Consider the following 23161-nt stretch of genomic DNA (forward strand, 5'->3'; position numbering starts at 1 on the left):
GGGGTGCATAAACTTTAAAAAAAGTTTATAACTACTTCAATATAATGATGTCCTTTATAATCTCATGTTTTATTTTAAGCATTTAAAACATTATTCTCAGAAGCGGTCCATGGGTTTTACCAGACTTAGAAAGGGGGCACAATAAAGGTCAAGAACTGCTCACTATTCTATGATTCCAGAGGACCAGTGATGAAGAATGCTATCTACCTCTAGACAGAGGGTTAATACACTAATATGTAGAATGACATATACAGTTTTGGACATGGCCTCTTAATTTAGAGATGGGGGCAATATTTGCTTGACTATTCTTACTTATTATGAGGATTTTACTTTTTCCAGTGGTGGGAAAGGTGGGAAGGATGAAAAAAATAAATATTTTATAATTTAAAAAATAAAATTTAATTTTAAAAAAAAGAATCCTTGCTTTAGCTAGATGAATTATAGAACTTTAGAGAAGGGATCTTAGAGATCAATTCATCCAAATTCTCATGTTTCATATGAGGAATACTCAGACCAGGGAAATTAAGTGATTTGCCCAGACCCACGGTGATTTCAGGATGGACAGAGGGAGTAGTATCACAGGAAGGGACTTCATGGAGTAGGGAGGGGTAGTTTGCAGGTCTGTAATAAGGAAAGTGACAAAATTCTGCAGGTATAGAAGTAACGAAGAATGGGGCTAATCAGCTGAGCATTTGGCCAAGTATTAAAATACAATGTTGATTTAGCAGAAGCAACTGCCTCTCAGAATCCCTATGAAGTGAAATACAATCCCTCCCCTCAGGTCTGCCTTTCCAAAACTTGATATTCCTTCAGGGCTCAAGCTCAGCCACCTCTTCTGTGAAGTCTTCCCTGACCTCCTTAAATATTAGGGCTCTCCTACTTTTCCACTTACCTTGTGTAATAAGGCCAACATTTCCCTGACACGGCTTCATTCCTCCCTCCTACAACATAGAAGCTGCCCCTGGGACCTAATTGGCCCCGATTTCCCTTCTTGATTCTCCTTCCCCAGAAAACATGGGGTAGGCCCAAGATAAAGCTACCCTCCTGGGACCTCATGGCCCTGGCTTCTCTGACATAGCTTCCCAGTCATCTAAGGGCATAAAAAGTCCCAGCCACTTAGAAACTAGGCCCTTGGGACTTGGTGGATCCTGAATCTTATTTGAGTTGCTTTTACCCTGCACTGCTGATTAGACTTATTTTTATATGGATATTGGGGGTGGGGGAAGAGAAGGTAGTATCCAGAGAAGTTAAATACCACTAAACCTTACTGTATATCCTTGCTCAGATTTAGCAAATTAAATCTCCCCTTATTAATTGTTCAATGACTTATAAGTGACTTATTTTGTCCCAACAATGAACCTGAACTAAGAAAGAGCTGCCATTGGAGTTATACCTCCAAAAGCTCACACTTCCTTATTTACACATATATTATAGTCCCCCAGTAGAATGTAAGAACCTTATGGGGACAGTGGGTTTTCATCTTTCTATCCCTGGCACATAGCGCAGTGCCTTAATAAATATATGTTGAATTGTCTGTTTCCAAGGGCCCTTAGGACTGAGGCACAGATGGCTAACATTTACCACAATCAACGAATACCTGGAGGATCAAGACCAACACAAAATATTTTTATGTGTTGCAAAATAATAATGAATCACATTTATAACCTCGCCTCACAACATCCCTGTGAGTTAGATCATATAAGCATTATTATCCTCATTTCGCAGACAAAACAACCGAGGCCCAGAGTAATTATTCCATAGTCACACAGCTACCAAGTAGCAGAGCTGAAATTCCAACCCTGGTCTTCTGACAGCTGGATGGCACACCGGGTAGAGCCCTGAACCCAGAATCAGTAAAACCTCAGTTCAAATCCACCCTCAGATACCAGCAGCATGACCCTGGCAAGCCACTTAACCTTTGTCTGCCTCAGTTTCCTCATTTGTGAAAGGAGAATAATACTAGCACCTAACTACAAAGATTGTTGTGAGGATTAATAGAGATAATATTTGTAAAGCATTTTGCAAATCTTAAAGTGTTGTATAGATGTTATTATTTATTATGATGATTATCTCCCCTCAATGTTCCTTCAACCACACCACAATGACTCTTCACTACACATAGTAGCAAAGGGCCATCTTTATGTTTCCCAAAATTTCAACATATCCATGAAGCATCTAATGATACTGAGATAAATACTCTGAAAGTGAGAGTTACAATAAATATATGTGATGAAAACATGTGGTTTTCAACAGCAAAGAGGGAAAAGGAGCCAGGAGGGCATAAATGAATTCCATTAACCCTGAACAAACTGTGCTCAAATCAATACCAGCTTTGTACAGTAAAACCCTCTAAAGAAGTTACCAATTAAAGTTATCCCATGCCTTCTATCCAAATTTTAAGTCCTACCAATAGGCCCATAATTTTGAATTTCCTGACTTAACACATTTTCCCTTTAAGAAGTGTTTAGTAGCATATGCCTTTAAAAAGATCTTTAAAATGCTTCACAAAAGGAATTAGGAGGTTATAGAAAAGCTGCCCAGAATTGAACTCTAAATTACTAATTTTATATTTTATCGAGCAGTCTCTGCCTTCATTAAAGAGGTATGAATTCATGAGGCCCAAGTTAAACCCTCGTGCCCATTCTAGTAAGCCTGTACTTGTCTCCTGATCCATCTCACGGATATAAAACACGCCTAATATGTGAAGTACTAAACAAAAGCTTGGACTGAACGTTAACTTGTTTGCTACATCTATAAAGATAGCATGCTTGGAGTCTAGATGACTGAGTCAGGAAAGTTTAGCCAGAAATCCTGTCCAAGAACAACTTTCATATTATCTTTGTTTTAAAATGTTCCATCTTGGCATTCCTTGAGCTATGAGGCTACTTGGCCAAACTCCTAATAAACTATAGATAAACAGATAGATAGATGATAGATAGATAGATAGATAGATAGATAGATGCCAGCTGTATGAAGGAGCAGGGTCTGGGAAATATTTTGGAGAGCAGGCTCCCATCTCTATGCTGTGAACAATATATTTGCAAAGTCAGCTATAGGGTGAGTCAGAATCTTCTCTCCCTTTCTCCTTTATTTCCCTCCCTTACCCCTTAAGCAGGAGCATGGAATAATACAAAAAAAAAAAGAACCTAGAGACAAAGGACATGAGTTCAAACACCAGTTCTTCTATTTGCTAACTGTGTGGGTAAGTTATTTAATATATCTGAACCTCTGGGCCTTAGTTTCCTCATCTGTAAAAAAATTAGAAGGTTGAAGTAAGTGATTTCTAAGATTCCTTTTACAGCCTCAGGGTTCTATTGAGCCTATGAACCCTCAACCTATTATATAATGCTCAAATATCTCAAAATGAAGATCTGGAAGCAGAAGTAACATCTTGCTTCTCCACCAATCATTGCCCTAGAATTCCTAGCAAGAAAGACAAACTGGTAAAATATCAATAGTACATATTAGAGATGGAATTTTCCCCAAATGTGAGGGGAGTCAAATCTGGGCTGTGATTTTTGTGATGTTGTCTCTCACAAGCTGACTCAATCTGCAGACCTGAGATAAGATTCAGACTTTCTAGAGGTACCTTCAGCACCCAGTGTTTCCATATGGCCTCTGCTAGCAAATATATATGTGTGTGTGTGTGTGTGTGTGTGTGTGTGTGTGTGTGTGTATACATACATATATATGTATGTATATATATACATACATATACATATACATATATATAGCCTTTCATAAATCTTATTAGAATATGTAAGCTTTATGCACAAACTGTCTTTCGCTTCTAGTGGGCATGGCTGCTGGCTTACCACCAAATTAGCCATTTAGAGAGCATCTGCTACTGGAAAGTGTGTAGGAAGGCTTGATTAGGGCTGCTTTATCCACAAGGCCCTTATGAAATCCTTACACTAACTTATCATCCCCTTCTTCCACTAAAATCTTATTTGGATGCTACTCATGTCACAGAGGCAACTCCAGGTTTTTAATGACTATGCCAACAGAAAGCATAATCTAATAGGTTTTACCAAGTTGAAAAGTTCTGTTTATAGACTCAGAAATGGTTTGGTTTCCCATCTGTTGACTATAGACTGATCTAGCTAAGTACAGAGAAGCACATGAGCAGAAAGTTAGCCACCTTCACTGGAAGGTGCTTAATTCTCTCTCTACAGCAACTGAGGGTCAGTATGATATAATGGATAATTAATTGCATTAAGGAACACCTGCCAGCTGTTTAGACACCATAAGCAAATCTATCACCTTAACCTCAGTGCCTCAGTTTCCACATCTATAAACATAAGGGGCTGAGATTCTTGACAGCAGTTTGGTATTATGCAAAGACAGTGACTAAATTCTCCATATTCTTTCATCTAGATATTCCACCGGGAGGAATATATGCAAAGAGGCCAATGACAAAAAAGAAAGTCTCTCTCTATACACCAAAATGTTTGTGGCAGCACTCTGTATAGTAGCAAAATACTGGAAATAAGGTAAAATTCCATCAATCAGGGAACAGCTAAACAAAATAATATAATGGAATGTCACTATGCTGTAAGAAATGAACATGATGAATAAAGAAAAGCATGGGAAGACTTATATGAACTGATATAAAATGAAGCAAGCAGAATCAGGAAAACAATGTACGTAATAACAACACTATAAATAAAGAAAGTAATCTGAAAATCAAAATTGAATGCCATGAAATTATAATGACCAAGTTTGACCCTAAAGAAAAGATTTGAGAAGGAACTTCCCTCTGCTCCTTTGCAGAGGTGTGGGCCAATGGGTGTGGATGACAGCATGTGACATCAGACTTTCTTGATATATTGGTTAGTTTGGCTGAAATGTTTCATTTTATTTTTCCTCTTTTTATTCTTTATTATAAAGGATGGCTCCATGGTAAGGTGAAAGGGGAGTGAAATGTAGGTGACATAAACACAAATTATATCAATAAAATTAATGTAAAAATGTTTTAAATATTTAAAAAAGAGATACTGAGCTCAACGGCTTCCAAATTTTCTTCCAGCCTGAAATCATGTTCCTATAAACTAACCTAGGAAGAAAAGGTAATCTAGATAAGAGAAAGTACACACACCAACAAAGCTGCAGTTCTCTTTTGAAAGACTGAGGTAAAAGTATCATTACCTTCTCTCCTAAAAGTCATTCCCAGAGAATGTAAGTCCCTTGTGGGTTCCATTTTTTAATCTTTCAAGCCATAGTCCCTGCCAAAGTGCTTGGCATATTTAGTCAGTCCTAATGCTTGTTGGATTGAATTGGACTGAACTAAGCTAAAACTAATTGAGAGTAGTATAGATTAGCTACGGGTCAGGCACTTCAGGTTCTAGTCTAGGTGCTTCCACTGTAACTGTGTGATCTTAAAGAAATCACTTGGCATCTCTGGATACCACCTATAAAATTAGGTTGACATGGGTGACTGCTAAGGTCTCTTCCAACAGTAATATTCTGAGGCTGACAGGGATACTGTAGTAAACTCACTGCAGAGAAACATAGACTGATGGGATAGGCACCCACTCCACCCCAGCCCCCACCTCAGTGACTGTGCCTCTTACTCTGAGAATTGCTATGCACTGAATGTTACAGTACATCGAACGTATCTTGTGCACAAAGCATCTGGTTTTCAAGAATGTGCTCTGACCTGTTGTCAGTGTTAGCAAATGACTAGTTTCAGGTCATTATTCACACTTGACACTGTTTTGTCTCCTGTGCCTATGATGAATGTCACAGGAAAAGAGGTATTTCATAGCTCCCAAAGCAGGTTTTGTAAGGACTAGGCTTAAAAAAGCACCTCTCTTGCCTCAGAGAAGTAAACAAGGTGGCCTTGGTGTATTGACAAGAGCCTACGATGTGGATTTAAAGGATTATGTGCTCATAGACTTACAGCCAGAAGGGACCTTGTTGTTCAGTCATTTAGTCATGCCCAACTCTTCTTGCCCCCTTATATGGCTTTTTTGACAAAGATACTGGAGTGGTTTGCCATTTCCTTCTCCAGCTCATTTTGCATTTGAGGAAACTGAGACAAACAGGGTTAAGTGACTTGCCCATGGTCACGCGACTAGTAAGTGTCTGAAGTCAGATTTGAACTTAGGTCTTCTTGACTCCAGGTCCAGTGTTCTGGCCACTGAGTCACCTGGCTGTCTCCAAGACAAACAGGAGTTAAGTGACTTGCCCAGGGTCACACAGCTAGTAAGTTTCTGAGGCCAGATTTGAACTCAAGTTTTCCTGATTCCAGGCCCAGTGTTCAATACATTGGTCCCCACTAGGGACCTTAGAAGTCATCTAATCCAACACCCTTGTTTTACAGATGAAGAAAATCAGACTGAAAGAAGTTAAGAGACTTATCCAAGGTCAGATCAGAAGGTCCTTTGAACTCCATGTGCCATGTCTTTCCCTCTATACCATGCTGCTTCCCAAATCTCAGTTTTGCTAATTATTATTTGTGTGATCTGAGAAGCTGTTTAACCTTTCCAGGCCTCAGTCTCCTCATCTGTAACATAAGGCATTAGGACTAGATGGTCTCTGTGTTACCTTTCCAACTCTAAATCTTGCAATCTGACTTTTGGCCTGGCTGAAATCCATGTAATTACTGAGTATTCCATGAAATGTGCATTCCCAAGTCTGTCAATATGTGCTCGATTAATGAAGCTTATCTTCTATAAAGCCCAGAAGAAAATAGCTGTAGCAGAGCAGAAACCCTACACTTACTTTCAGTGGCCTAATTATATAAAAACGAAGATGACTCCTTCCCCTACAATGTCTCCCCCCCCAAATACACACACTCTCTCTTTCTCTCTCTCTCTCTCTCTCTCTCTCTCTCTCTCTCTTTCTCTCTCTCTCTCTTTCTCTCTTAAAAAAAAGTTTCTTTGAAAGCTTTCAGAATGAAGTAGTAAGATTTTATATAAACAATACTAATAGCTTAAACCTGAAAAATCCAGGGAAAGAGAAAAAAGCAAATAAGACCTACATTAAGATTCAAGAACTGTTATTTCTATATTAAAAAACAAAACAAAACACAGCACTGAGTAAAGAACTTAAAAGTCATAGGTGGTTTGAATGATAAAAATTAAATATCCAAACTGCATCTTTCCAAGATGGTGGAAGGCTCCCAAATGAACCTGGACCCAGGTGACCTTATCTTGATTTCTTTTAACGTTTGGGTAAAGTGATTATGATACTGTCTCTTTCAGGAAGCTGATGGCCCCTTTTACCCTTCTCAGACCCTTTCCAAAGTAGTTATTGTACTAATCTCCCCTTCTCTGAAGTGGTCCACCAAGCAGCTCTCAGGAAGCATTCCAGGAGTTGGAGACATGAATGAATGAATGAATGAATGAACAAATGAGTGAATGAATGAATGAATGAAATAAAAAGCAATCACTAATTACTTACTATGTTCACACAGGAGTATTTCCATGACAACATAAGCTCCTAGGGCTATTTGAAGGTGGGCCCTCTCTATGAGGAGAGGGAGGCAAGGATCTTTTAGGCATTGCACATGGCACCATCAATCCCTGTGAGACAACGGATTAGCCTTCTCCCAAAGTGGAATCTGTTTTCCTTCAAGTCTAGTCAGTGAATAAACATTTATTAAGGACATACTGTGTGCCAGCCACTGTGCTAAGCAGCTTCACAGTGCTTTGTATGTGACAAGCACTTAATAATTTTTTAAATTCATTCACTCATTCACAGATATATATATATGTGTGTGTGTGTATGTGTGTATGTATGTGTATGTATGTGTGTATATATACATATACATATATATAATAGAGTTATTGCATCTCCTCCCTTGCATTTATTTTATCAATTCATTCTAATTGGATCAGTCTGCTCAGCTACAACATGGAAACCAGATTATGATAGACACTAATGTTTACTTGGTAACAGCCTATGATGTTAAATAAATAGCAATGTCAGAGTCAGGAGGGCAGAAAGCTCTGATTCATCCATTATTGTTAAAGCAAAGAGAAATACAAAATTGGTTATGACTTCTTCCTCTTAGGTTTTTACTATTGAATGAAAGTATTGCCCTTTCCATGCTCTCTCACTTTTTGAGTTTCCAGTAACTAAATACAATGATCATCTCCAACACACACACACACACACACACACACACAGAGAGAGAAAGAGAGAGAGAGAGAGAGAGAGAGAGAGAGAAGTATTTTCAAATTTGGTTCCACAAACAAGATATGGCCTTCAAAAAATGGCCAACTAATGGGCCATTTCTATGACTGGGGACAATGTAGAAAATACTCTATAAGCAAGCTAAAGTATATCAAACACTGACTGAGCACCTTAGATACCAAGTAAAGCATGAAGCATGGAAGAGACCAAATAAGCTTGAAGAGCCGAGGAATTTGGCCAAGATCACAGAGTATGACTTCCAATCCAGTGCCTTATCCATTAGGAACCTAACTGAAGAGCTACTTGTCCTGGGCTGAGTAAGCTACAATTACTTTTGTTTATGAGTAGCTATGGTCGTTGCTATGTTGTAAATAACTCACTGTGGATAATAAATTGTTACCTTGCTTACCTTGCCTCCAAAGCAGATGCCACATAGGCAGGGAAGGAGGGGACAAGAGAAAGGCAGACGTCAAAACAAGACGGGAAGGCTGAATTGTGTACACAGTGCGCATGGGGAAAGAAGGGAGGGTGGAGAAGGGAAAATCACTAGGATGCACACAACAGAAAACGATACCAACAGAGCTCATAGCCCACAAAGATGAAAAGCAAGAAAGGCTTGCAGCTGGTGATCTGACTAGTTACATGTCTCCTCACTAATAATGCAAGTTATTAGTGGTGGTCTCCTTTAGAAGAAGACGTTTGGGACTAAGTAGATCAGGAACATCCCTTTCTATTGTATTGATATTCTTCCCTCTACCATCTGTTCATGTGAGTAAGTGTGGCTCCTTTGGAACCTGCCCATTCTAGTCTAGGGAGACATGTTTCTGTGTTGACTAGAAAGTTAATGATCCCACAGAAGAGCCCAATTTATCTGAATGTCTGTAAGTAACTGGAGGAAATTGTTTGGCCAGCCTCAGTTACTACTGCCAATGAGATTTAGTGCCAGACTACGTTGTTTTGTCTTTTGTCTCAAAGTGGAGCTCTAACACACCTATTTCTGACACTCCCACCCTTTTATGTGATCCTGTATGTTATCAGTGCAAAACCCTGGGAAATGAGTACCTTCTGATTTGCTGTCCTATTGCACTCATCCTAGACTCATCTTTGGTCCTGGCAATCTTCTTGGTCCTTCCTTGCTCAGTCAGGAGGTTACAAAGTTATACAAAGGCCAAGGTGGCTCTCTTGGACTCAATCCTGATGCTAGCCAAGGCAATGGTGACCTTTTATACCGCAGTAGCATTTGTGAGAAGAGAACCAAGGGTTCTTCTTCAGGAATATTATGTACCTACAAGTTCAGGGAACTGAGAATTTTCCTTAGGTGGTTACTGCATTGTAGAAATAGCACCTATTAAAACAGCCACACCCTTGATTGGCTTCTAGAAGAGTATGACTAGGACTCTGCATAGCCACTGTGATGGTTCCCTGTGTTGGTGGGACTGGAGACCTTTGTAAATGTGTTTGCAAAGCAATACGGCGATCTTCAATAGGTCACTAAAACTGATCATATGAAGCAAAAAGGGAGATTAAGTGCATCTGTTTGTAAAAAAGTATATTGATAGCTGTTCTATTTGTAATAGAAAGAAAAAAGGAAAGAAAGAACAAACAAGTGAAAGAAAGAAAGAAGGAAGAAAGAAAAAGAAAGAAAGAAAGAAAGAAAGGAAGGAAGGAAGGAAGGAAGGAAGGAAGGAAGGAAGGAAGGAAGGAAGGAAGGAAGGAAGGAAGGAAGGAAGGAGGGAAGGAAGGAAGAAAAAGAAAGAAAGAAAGAAAGAAAGAAAGAAAGAAAGAAAGAAAGAAAGAAAGAAAGAAAGAAAGAAAGAAAGAAAGAAAGAAAGGAGGAAGGAAGGAAGGAAGGAAGGAAGGAAGGAAGGAAGGAAGGAAGGAAGGAAGGAAGGAAGGAAGGAAGGAAAGGAAGAAAGAAAGGAAGAAAAGAAAGAAAAAAAAGCTATTTGACCAATAACTGGAAAATAGCTAAATAAATTAAGGCATATTAAAGATAAAGACCTTTTCATTGTTAAAGAGATTCACTGGTGAAGAAATTTCTATATCTTTGCAAGTTGGCACCTTCTGAAGCTGCAATCTTATAGAATTACTTAGAGTACTGAGAGACTATGTAACTTGGCCAGGGTCAAATAACCAGTGGGTGTCAGAGGTGAGACTTGAACCCAGAACCCTGGCTGCAAGGCCAGTTTTCTACCCTCTATGCCACCCTTAATATTAAAGGTATGTCAGTGTAATGAAATGAGAAATACAAGGAATCATGGAAAGATATGTGAAGGGAGATCATAGAATGAGAAAAGTGTACATATTTACTACAACTACATTTATTAGTACTACAACTACTGTTGTAATCAATATTAATGGAATTTCAGATGAAATCAGAAGGACACAAGAAGCAAACTCATTTTTTATTTGGTTGTACTTGGTTAAAATGTACAGTCTGATATGTTAACAATTTTATGAAAGATTCTTTTCTTTATTTTTCTTGCTTGCTTATCTTTCATGGATATTAAATCTATAATGTCACTGTCCTTTTTTGGTGTGCCATGTCATGCAGAAAGACAGAAAAACTACCATTTTGGCAAATTATTTTATAACAATGATGACAATAGATTAATAGAGAGGCAGCAAGATATGATGAAAAGAGCGCTGGTTTCAGAGTTAAGCCACTTGCGTTCAAATAGAGAGGCTCTAAGTTTCAATACTTACTAGCTATAGTGACTCTTGGCAAATCATTTGGCCTTTTATGGTTTGGTTTCGCCATCTGTAAAATGGGTCTAAATAATACTTGCCTCACCCATAACCCCCAAGGTTATGAGGAAAATGTGCTGTAAATCTTCCTGCACTATGTGAATGTGAACTTTATATAATGCCTTGTAGTGACACAACTCTTCACTTATAATACCTCATTTGACCCTCACAATAACCCCTGGAGGTAGACAATGCAAGTACCATTCGTATTTTTTAGATGAATAGGTGAGGGCAGTGAGGCTCAAAATGGTTGAGTGACTTATCTAAAGCTATACCCAGGCTTACATAGCTAGTAAGTAGCAAAGTTAGGACCTCAGGTCCTGTAACTCCAGGCCAAGTTCGTTCTGCTACACCATGTGTCCCTAAGTCACTATGGAATTGTGAGAGAACATTCTTAGCTCCCTATCTTCTGAAGCCAGGCTAATCTAGAGGTCAACATTGTAGCTGTCTGGTAACCTGGGAATAATATCTACTTTCTGTACTTTTCTAGAGTACAGAGAGGACAGCTGTGTCCTTGAATATTGCCTGGGTGCTTGGCATTATGGGACTGAGCCCAACCTGCTTTTCAGAGACCTATTCCCCTGTTCCCTTCCTTTTCTTTACTTCTCTAAGCCTACACCTTATCACACACCTTTTCATTTGCCTTAAATAGAATCCAAGATATCTGCACTATTGTGACGTCAATGAACATTCCTTCCAACAGAGGGAGATTTGAGGCCGGCTGAGTAATTAGAGTCTAGTCTACTGTGTCTATGGCAAAGAAAGGCTTGGCAACATTGTAGTACCTGCAAACAATGCTGCATTTTGATTATCCTGGGCTACACTTCTCAGCTGGAAAGGGGCCTTTCCTCAGAGTGCCTCCTGCTAGAAAGTCAGTGTCCCCCGAGGCTTCAGAGGTAACATAGCTCAACAGTGTTCATGAAGAAACAGGAGAAGGGGGTGGAGAGAGGAAAGGGAGGCAGCCATGGACAGAGAGGAGAGGTATATTTTGGGGGGAGATGTGAAATGAGATCAGGGAGGGATGATGGTGCTTTTTATTAACAGCTCCTGACATTCAACTCTAATGAATAGCCTTTCAAGGAAAAAACAGGCCTCCACCAACAGCGCTAAGAGGCGTAAGGGTCATTTCGTGTTTGATGTTGTTTTAAAATAGGTCCAGATACCATTTGCTTGATGGAGTTCAGCTGCCAAAACTACTTACTTGTTCCTTTCTTTCCTCTTTCCTTTCACTTTGCTCCGGCACTGGGCAGTCAGGGGGTACCGTTAATCGTAATCTGCAGACGTTGGCCTAAGAGAGAGACAGATACATATACAGAGCAGGCATTAATGGTAGACATGTCATCAGAGTACAGATCCTAGTGACCTAAGATAATAGATGAACTTTAAAGTTGGAAGAGACTTTAGAGTCCACAGATAAGGGAGCTGGAAGGAACTGCAGGTGTTATGTAATCCAACCAGTATCTAAACAGAAATCTCTACAAGACCTCCAGTGTTGGGAACCCTACAACATCTTGAAGCATCCCATTCTACTTTCCAATAGTTTGAATTGATAGGAAGCTTTTTTCTCGACCAGTCATCAAACATTTTATACCTACTGTATATCAGCGACACAGTCAAATCTGGGCTTTAAACATTATTTTGGCAGCTATGTAAAGGATGGATTGAAGGAGAGATGGGGAAGGACTTGAGGAAGAGAGACAAATTAGGAGGCTACGGCACTAGTCCAGGTGAGAAATAACAAGGACTGAACTAGCGTGGTCACCATATTGGAAAGAATGGGGTCATATCAAGAGATGGGAATAGATTCAATAAATGTTGTGGAGGCAGAATGGTCAAAAACTAATTGGATATGGGTGGTCTGATGGAGAGTGAAGAGCTGAGGGGGAATCAAACCAATATGACTGGGAGAACCACAGTATCTATGACAGAAATAGGAAATCTCAGAATATGGGAGGGTTTTGAAAGGGGAGACAGTAAAATCCATTTGGAATACGTTGAATTGAGGTTCCTGCAATACATCCAGTTCAAAATGTCCAACAGACAATTGGTGACACAGGACTGGGGCTCAGGAGAGATATCAGGTCCCTGGATCTAAGAGTCATCAAACCCATGGGAACTGATGATATCACCTATAGAGTGGGTGTGAAGAAAAGAGGGCCCAGGACAGTGGGACTTGGAGGGTGATTCAGCACAGAGGCTGAAGACTGGCCAGATAAATAGAACTAAGAGTAGGTTAGGGGTTATGACTGCATTTTAATTCAAGTGTAGCTCAGTACAAATGTGTATGTGTATGTGTATATACACACATATATATACACGCACACACATACATGTATATCTGTGTGTACATACACACAGATATATATGTATATGCCTGTATACTGTAAATATATATATATATATATATATATATATATATATATATATATATGGAAAATCACCCAGTCTTAGAGATGCAAATTGGAGCTTTTGGTTTCCATGGGAAAAGGTATGAAGCAGTGCCACAAAATTCAAAAATGATACAGTAACCAGGAGTCCCAAAGCCTCTAGTTCTGCCTTCTGGGGCTAAGCAGAATAAGTCTCCTCTCCCTCCCAAATGAGAGCTTTTCAATTACATGAAAATGGCTGTCATTTCCCCCCACCCAAATCTTCTCTAGAGTCATAACTCATAAACAGTGACTCACAGTTGTTTAGCCCTTGCACGCTTTCAATATACTTTCTCCACAATCAGTCTGTGAAGAAAGCAGGGCAAATACTGTCCCCATCTTACAGATAAGGATGCTAAACAACTTCCATTTCTTCAACTAATCTTTGCATGTTACAGTCTTCCATTGTCTCATCATCCTGGTCAACCTCCTCTTGAAGTGCATCTTCCGTTTAACATTTTCCCTTTATTTTATATAAAATTCCACTGTCATCCAGAAAGTCAGCATAAAGTTATTTGGATTTATATCCCTTCCAAATGCCTTAGAGAAAAGAGCTATTTTAAAAAAAAGTTTTCTTAACATTTTTACCATCAGGTGAGTCAATCTATACCAGATACAAATGTCAAAAGGGCCCTAGATTTGGAGCCAGAAGACTCATTATGGCCAAGTTCTTTTGGCTATCTGAGACTCAGTTTCCTCCTCCACAAAATGGAGACTACTTACAGTAGAAAATAGCACCTTCTTCACAGTGTTGGGACATAAAAGTGTTTTCTGAACTTGAAAGCATTAGAGAAATGTTAGCTGTTAGCATCATCTTCCCCATGGCTGCTGCTTGACATCACTTCCCCTTAGGTTGTGACCAAGTCCACCTTCCACACACAGGTGATTGTCTACAGAATATAGGGAACAAGGGTTTGTAACAGCAATGCTGCTAGCAGCTGCTGTGGAGCTGTAGGACCAACAACGACAGCACACAGGAGGGCTGCTGGCACAGGTTCTTTGATCTGCTTTTCTAAGGAAAGCAACTTTAAGGGACTTACAATCACACTTTGCTTTCTCCTTGACTAATCAGAAATAGCAGGGAATCAAGGTGGTACAGTAGATAGAGCTGCCAGGCCTAGAGTCTGGAAGGCTCATCTTCTCTGAGTTCAAATCTGGCCTCAGAAACTTACAAGCTATGTGGCCCTGGACAAGTTACTTAACCCTATTTGCCTCAGTTTCCTCATCTGTACAATGAGCTAGACAAGGAAATGGCAAACCACTCCAGTGCCTTTGCCATGAAAACCCCAAATGGGGTCAGGAAGAGATGGAAATGACTGAAAAAAAAATGATTGAACAATTAGAAATAGCATCTGATCCAGGTCACTTTGGAAAGAATTTACTCTCCTGACTTGACTCCCAACAATTCTGGTTCATCTAGCACATTCCTGGGATCTTTCCAAATACCAAAGCATAACTCCTCCTGGATAGACAAATACAACTTATTGGGTCCCCACCTCCCACCTAGATATTCTAACCCTTTCGTTAACTCTGGACCTCAAGAAGACTGACTTAGACATTTTTAGGTGCAGTACCTTCACCCCCTCAAGGGTCCTTCCCCCACCCTCCTTTCCTCTCTACCTCTTAACCTCTATCCTAGAAGACCCCATTAGCCTATCCTGTCAAGTGCATGGCATGGATTCCTACTTATTCTTTCATTACCCCTTCCTCTCAGTCTCCAGCTGTGCAGGACAATTCTTGGACACTTCCTGGACACACTCTTCTATACCCACCCGTTCCCTATCCCATGCTATCTTCCAGCTGCCACACCCACCCCTTGCCAACTCCCCCAGACCCAAATGAAATCAGTCTGTCCTCATCTCATTTTTCCTAGAGTGTCTTCACAAGGAGAAACTAACTAATTTAGCATCTAATTTATCCTCATGAGAAAGAGTCAGAGCATTGTCTACTACTTCCAGGTAATGTATATTTTACCACAGACAAAATTCCTATTTTGATGTCAAACCAAAGTAAGATTCTCATAGAAGGAACTTAGACTGAATAAGTGGGGAAAACACCACCACGGAGAGCCAGCAGAGGAAACATTTTGTAACTGTAATGAACAAGTAACAATAACTTACAGTTATATAGCCTTTTAAAGGTCATCAAGACCAAGTGATGTGCCAATAGTCACATCTCTAGTAACTGTCAGTTACTGCTGTTCAGTCGTTCAGTTGTGTCCAACTCTAAGTGACCCCAATGTCCATGGGGTTTTCTTGGCAAAGATACTGGAGTAATTTACCATTTCCTTCTCCAGTGTGTCCCCGTTTTACAGATGAGGAAATAAGACAAATAGCTGTTAAGTGATTTGCCTAGGGTCACACAGCTAGTAAGTGTCTGAGGCTGGATTTGAACTCAAATCTTCTTGACTCCAAGCCTGGTGCTCTATCCACTCTGCTACCTACCTGTCCCCAACTCACCCAGCCTAGAAGAGCCATGGTCACTCATGGGCTTTACCCCATTATGATCTACACAGGAGCATTTGACCTGCTCCACTATTTTCCTGACCTGAACTGGTTCCCCCCTCCTTTAGCAGAATTCTGGCCCTCTGCACCAGGGCACTTACAACATTGGTACCAGACAGTATAGACACCCAATCAACTTCAGCCCTCCTGTAGCTCAGAACTCACAAACTCTGGAATCCATCAGCCACAAACTCCCCAAGCAACAAAGATTACAAGCATGTACCACCAGGCCTGGTAAAGGTGTGTCTTTAACAAAGCATTTCAAAAGGAATGTCTTTGTTAAGCCACGTGTCCTAATTTTCTTTTTTGACAAACAAATATATGAATTTCCCTGTGGGAAAGTTTCCTATAGAGGAAGAACAAGTTCAGGTGAAAGTCTTATCTCCCTGAGGATTATTTTATGACCTCAATTACCATGGTATCCAAGAACACAGGACAGCAATCTCCTGGCTTTCCCCAGAGGCTACTAAGGCCAAAGAAACACAGAATGACTTCTCTCTAGTCTCACTGAAGCTGCTGTTACATGGTACTGGAAACATGGGAGAGAGTAATAACTGGCATTTGAATACTTCTTTAAAATTTGCAAAACATTTTACATTTAATAGTGACTAAACCACCAATGAGGTAGTCATATCCAGCATTATTGCCATTTTACAGATAAGAAAACTGAGAATCAGAGAGTTTAAGAGCCTCACTCACTAAATGTGTGATCACAACCATCAAGATTCAACCCCAGGGCTATCTGACTCCAAGTCCAGGACCTTATCTACTACACCATGCTAAGATCATTCTACACCATGCTAAGATCATTCTACACCATGCTAAGATCATTCTATGTCATGCTAAGATCATACCAGATCCCACCTGTGTCATCATTCAACAACACTCAACAAACCCATTAACTATATTCAATGTGCAAGGCAATGTGCTCCGACTTGGGATTTATTTTTTAAATAGAGTCATTCTTAGCTATTCTCCGTCATGTATAAGACAATCACAGAGGACTCATGATGAAAAATGCTATCTACCCCCAGGGAAGCTGATGGAGTCTAAAGGCAGATCAAAGCATGTTTTTTTAAACTTTACTTTTCTTGTTTTTTTTTATTTTTATTTTTGGTCTGTGTTTTCTTTCACAACATGGCTAATATGGAAATAGATTTTGCATGAATACACATGCATAACCTATAATAAATTGCTTGCCTTCTCAATGGGGGAGGGGAGGGAAGGAGGACCAGAATTAAAAATTTACATGTAATTGGAAAAAAGACTTTTTTTTAAAAGAGTCCTTACTCTCAAGGAGCTTCATCTACTAGGGAAATGCAACATGCACATAGACAAATATAATATAAGAAAGAATGTCATTGGAGCAAAGGTTGAGACCCAAAATATTCTAAGAAAATCTGAAGGTCGAAATAACACCAACAGCTGGGGCATCTTGAGGAGGCAGCATCAGATCCAAAAAGGACTTGACCATCAGAAATGGGAAGGAAGTGCACTGTAGGCATAAGGAATAGTCAAGTGAACATATGGAAATAGAAGGCATGGGTTCTTTATCCTCTTTGTGCAATCTGGTGAAGCCTCTTTTCGGAATGTTTGTAAGTATATAAAATATAATGTATAGGATTACAAAAGAAACCAATGATCATGAAATACAGTTATCCATTTTTTCCTAAGGTCACAGGCCCCAGGTTAGGAAACCCTGATTCACTCAGAAGTTAAGTGCCACTCCTTGCCCAAGGTCACAGAATTTGTAAGTATCAGAGTCAGAATTCAAATCCAAGTCTTTCTTGACTCCAACTGGAATGTTCTTTCACACATAACACTCCATCATCTATTTCAGTGTTTTTGAATTGGTAACCCGCCCCCATCTGGTAAAGGGCCTTAATTATCAGTCTAAAGAACTTATATTTAGAGGCAATAAGGATCCCCTGAAGACCTTTGAACAGAAGACGTCGTGGTCAGACCCATGCCTTAGAAAGGTTATTTTGGTCATTGTGTGAAAGATTGCTGGGTGAGGGAGACACTACATCAGGGATGGGGAACCTGCGACCTTGAGGCCACATGTGGCCTTCTAGGTCCTCAAGTGCAACCCTTTGACTGAATCCAAGTTTTACAGAACAAATCCTTTTATTAGTGAGCAGAAGTGAGTGGCCCCAATTCATACAGTTAGAAGGTGATAGAACCAGGATATGAAAACAGTAGTTCCAATTAAGGAAAGGACCTCCAGGTCTTCTGACTCAAAATCCAGTACTTGCTCAGCTACACTTTTCTGTAAAATGAGATGGTTGGGTCTCTGAGTAATCATCTAGTTCTGGAATTCTATGACTCTGCAATTCATCACAGAGATACAATGTAAGATATTCCCCAAAATACTGCCTCCCTTGTGGCACTGCAGGATTCATACCACAAGGGCCTTAGAGATCATTTAGTCATTTTACAGATTAGGAAACTGAGCCCCAGAGAGGTTAAAGTAACCCATCCTCTGACTCCAAATCTGATACCACACTGGAGGCAGCTAGGTGGCTAAGTGCTGAAGGCACTGGTCCTGGGGTCAAGAAGACCTACGTTCAAATCTGGCCTCTGACCCTTACTAGCTGTGTGACCCTGGGAAAGTCACTTAACCTCTGTTTGCTTTAATCCACTGGAGAAGGAAATGGCAAACCACTCCAGCCAGTATCTTTGCCAAGAAATCCCCATGGACAGCACTGGCATGCTGTGGTCCTTGGGATCACCAAGGGCTGGACATGACTGGACAATTAAACAACAAAAATATACCATGCTCCCTCCAGACAAAACACCTATAAAGGAGTGACCTAAAATTAAACTCTGCTAAACCTGTCAAAAAGCATGCATCCTTCATTCACAATGAACAGCTATATTATGGCCTCTAACTCAGGCAACAAGAGGGGCTAAGCAAGTCCCCTTGGGACTTTATCATTGGGCAATTTGGATGAAAGAAAAGTCAAAGCCTGATTTCTCAGGCTGGAGTTCTATGGGGTAACTGTGAACGGTAATCATTTTGTGCATTTTGGTAATTGAGACATGTCAAAAGCACTTGATTTTGAAAGAAAAACAATCACTGGGGCAAAAAGGTGGGGGGAGGAGGAAAGGGGAAGATAATCCGAGAAAACAGAGAAAAGTAAAGTCAGCAGAATCTATCCAGATGGGTTTGAAAATTCACCAGCGGCAATTACATTTTCTTCAAAGTAGGCCATATTGTAACCGAACAGCAAGGTCAGCTAATTCACACATGGGTCCCTGCCTCCTCCTCTTCCTCTTTTCCTCTCAAAGAAACATTTGTGAGGGGCCTCTCAGTGTCATCTCTGTTTTGAAAAACTGCTCTATGTGATCAGTGTGGGTATGCCTGAAGAGTTAACCGCTTTTCTTCACTGATGCAAACTTGTAAAAACTGTGGGTGCACAGCCATCCCAAAAGACTTGTTGCTGTCTGTACCTCTGCTCTTAGGCTTACTGTCTCTGAAAAATACTTCAGAATGGCCCATTCCATTCCTGATGGCAACTCAAAAGGCTGGCATCCTGGTTGTTTAAGCTGAGTTGGATGCATTATTTTTCCAAGGTGAATTTTGTTGATTCATGGTTTACAATAGATATTTATGACTGTATCAAGGACACAAGTGCCTGGCAAAGGGTAGTTCATCATGTAGCAAACTATGGGCCAACAAGTGTTGCACGGGCATTATGAAATTCTAAAATAACAATTCATTGACATGGCACAGGAAGGTTAACAAGTCACTTTCCTTAAGAAAACCCTATGAGGTATGTGTTGCAAATATCATTCCAACCTTATGGAGGAGGAAGCTGAGACTCACTCAGAAGTTGCCCAAGTTGACTTGCCCAAGCTCACACAACTTTTAATTGTCAGAGCCGGAACTCAAATCCAAGACTTGCCTCACTCGAAAGGTAATGTTGTTTCCCTACATGACACTATCACTTATCTCAGAGGATTTGCGTTGGTTGTCCCTCATACGCCTAGAATACTTTTCTCCTCATCTTGCCCTCTTAGAATCCCTGAATTCCTTTAAGACTCAGCTCAGACTCCATCTTCTGTAGGTCTTTCCTATATACTCCGTCACCCCTAAACTAATCTTTTTCAATAAAACAAGTGAACAACAATCATTTTTAAGGATTTCGTAGGTGCTAAACCTAGGGATACAAAGAAACGTAATGTACCTTGCCTATACTGTATCTGTTTATATACAAGTTGTCCCTCAAATTCAAAGCAGTCAATCAATAAACATTTATTAAGTTCCTACCATGTGCCAGGCACTGTGGTAAGTGCAAAGGCATACAAAAAGCGACAAAAGACAATCCCTGCCCTCAAAGAGTTTACAATCTAGTGGGGAGACACCATGCAAACAATATATACAAAGCAAGCTGTATACAGGATACGTAGGAAATAATTAACAGAGGGAAGGCACTGGAATTATGAAGGGATGAGGAAGGTTTCCTTTAGAAAGTGGAATTTTAGTTGGAACTTAAAGGAAGCCACGAAGGTGAGAAGACAAGAGGGCAGAGAGCATTCCAGGCCTGCAGGACAGTCAAAGATAATACCCGGAGCTGAATTTAAGGACTGTTTTTGCCTTTTCTTTTTATCACCAGTCCTTACCAGAGTGGCTGGCACATAGTAAGCATTTAATAAATGCTTTCCTAAAAGATTCACAGGCACATTGGAATATTTATGGAATACATAAACAAGAAATGTCTGGGATGAGAAGTTGGTTTGTGATCTGCCCCTTTGGAGTGCTGATGCTGATGAAAGATCACAGATTCATAAATGAGTTCCCAGGCCCTATCCAATGATAAAACGAGAGCCTTCCTTCTTCTCAGGCCTGGCCCTAGAAAGAATCGGGAAGTGGGTGACATTTTTATTGAATGAGTGCCTCACTTCCCCGTCTTCTATTTAATTTTTCTCCAAGTTTCAGTTTCCTTGTCTGTAAAATGGGGATATAAGGATCAAATGACTCTTTATAAAATACTTTTAACTACCAATTTCCCTTTTTTCATATCCCTTCCAGTCCTGGGAATGTGCTATTCTCATAGCCCTAGTTCCTTCAGGCTCTGGAAGCCTCCTATGATTGATTAAGTCACTAGAACTTTTTAGTGTTACTAAGCTCATGTCCTACCTCCCTAATTACCATATAAAACCTCAAGATATTTACATTCTAAAAGAGGACGGAAGGGAGAGAACAATGACTAACCCTAAGGAATTAATTTCTAGTGGTGAAATATCAGACATTATAGCACTTGGGTGAGGTAGATATTTTGGGTCAGAGGGAAGTTTCCCTAATACCTCACAAATTGCTTCAGGTAGATGACTACTAATTAACTCTGCCTAGGGCCTGTTGCTAGTGGTTATACCACATCAGCTCCATAACATAAAGTACTTGGGTCTTTGGCCATCTTCCAATTTCCACATCCAAGGTGTATATCCCTAGTACTGGTCACCTGGTATTTCCAGCACTTTATCACAGGGGAATCCTGTATTACTTACTATGAATATAACTCCTAAATGACAATAAAGAAACTCTTTGGACATCTGGGGATGTTTTCTGTTTAAAATCCAGGTTTTAAAGCAGACTCTAGGAACTTGTGAGGGCAAAGATCAGGCCTCATTTGTCCTTGTACCTGCAGCTAGCAGGTGCTAAAATGCTTGTTGGAATTAATTCATATGGAACAGATACTACCTCCTTTCTACAGGCCTTTGAAATTTGATGACATTTAGGCACATTGCTCTCTTTCAAGGAAGAAACTAGCTTCATTTGTCTTGTTTTTCTATTTCTTTATCAATCCCAACCTCACTGGACTATATAGCAACAGAATCCTGGGGTGCATTGTAGTGAGGCTTTGGCTGGGGGCCTGCTGCAACACCCCAAAAGATACCCAGTCTGAGGGCAATGGGCCTAATATCAATTTAACCAAGTAAGAACAGGTCAACAAGGTTAGAGAACAGAGGCAGGGAAGGGTCAGAAAAGCAAGGCTGTAAAAGCTAAAATAGACATTTCTCAAGACACATAAACATTGTCTTGACTATTGCCCAAGCAACCCTCAGGCTGATGTAATCTGTCTGCCTACTGCAACTGGTATTGGGTCCAATCTTTCATCATGGATCCTGCCCTGTGTTTGAAAACTATATGCTTACCAGCTAACTGAATACATATGCATATATATATATATATATACACATATATATATGAAGATATATATATATATTTGCCTGCATATATGTATGTGCACATATGTGTATATGTGTATATATCTATATACGTATGTATATATAATACACATACACTTCCTTTGCTTATATTGGGTAATTTTCATTATCTCAGTACCTGGGATTAGGATGACTTTCTAACCATCCTAGAATACACTTTACTGGTTGAATTGCTGATGGATATCTTTGGATAGAGATAAAATTTCTCTTGTGTAGTCAAATGCTGGTACTAAGTTGGGTTTTAAGGCTCTATCTTCAGTCTACAATAAGCTGCTACTATACTGATCAAATGTAAACTCCTCTGGTATTTTTCAAAGTCTCTCATAACCTGGCCCCCATTCTATTCTTCTTATACACCTACATACCCACACCCCATGTACTCTGAAAGCCAGTGATACTTGTATCCTTGCTGTTTCTCAAACAAGATCCTTCATCTGGATTCTGGGAATTTTCACTGGCTGGCCCCAATTTCTGGAATTCTCTCCCTTCTAATATTCACCACCTGGATTCCTTTGAGTCCCAGCTAAAAACCCACCTTCTATAGGATCCCCCCTTAATTCTGGAGCCTTCCCTCTGTTGATAATTTCCAATTATCCTGCATATAGCTTGTTTGGACATAGTTGTTTGCATGTTATCTCCTCTATTAGACTGTGAGCTAGTTCCATGAGAGCTGAGACTATCTTTTACCTTTCTTCGTCTCCCCAGTGCTTAGCACAGTGCCTGGCATGGTAGGTGCTTAATAAATATCTACTGACTAATTACTGACTGCTTATACACACTCTTTCTTATGCATATACATAGAGTGGTTATCAGCACGAAATTCCTATCCCTGACCATTACTCTGGGGGACCCTATGGCTGCTGAGACTAGGCCGTGACTCAAGAAGTCAGCAGCAATTTTGGGAGAAGAAGAAATTGGCTCCTCCCAATTGGTTCTCAGTAAGACCTGGGATTCACAGCTGTATAAGCTGTATGCAACACACCATCCCCAAGCGAGATAGGTGAAATATGAGCCCTATTCTCAGGTGGCCCTTTTGTGATCTCTTTTCTCTCTTTTCAGCTGCCCTAAATTTTTATTTTATCCTCATTTCACCTATATCTTGTCTTTTGA

At 40.1% G+C, this 23161-nt stretch overlaps 1 protein-coding gene across 1 annotated transcript in view; it reads right to left on the reverse strand.

Annotated features, from left to right (window-relative positions):
• Window positions 1-23161, reverse strand: part of LOC118828854 (myocardial zonula adherens protein) — a 103717-nt gene that overhangs the window by 74954 nt on the left and 5602 nt on the right. Inside the window, exon 2 of the mRNA XM_036735739.1 lies at window positions 12092-12178. Coding sequence (XP_036591634.1) covers window positions 12092-12178 — 87 coding nt within the window. The remainder of the gene's footprint in view (window positions 1-12091; window positions 12179-23161) is intronic.

The sequence above is a fragment of the Trichosurus vulpecula genome, chromosome 8, assembly GCF_011100635.1.
Source record: "Trichosurus vulpecula isolate mTriVul1 chromosome 8, mTriVul1.pri, whole genome shotgun sequence".
In the NCBI taxonomy this organism is placed as follows: Eukaryota; Metazoa; Chordata; class Mammalia; order Diprotodontia; family Phalangeridae; genus Trichosurus; species Trichosurus vulpecula.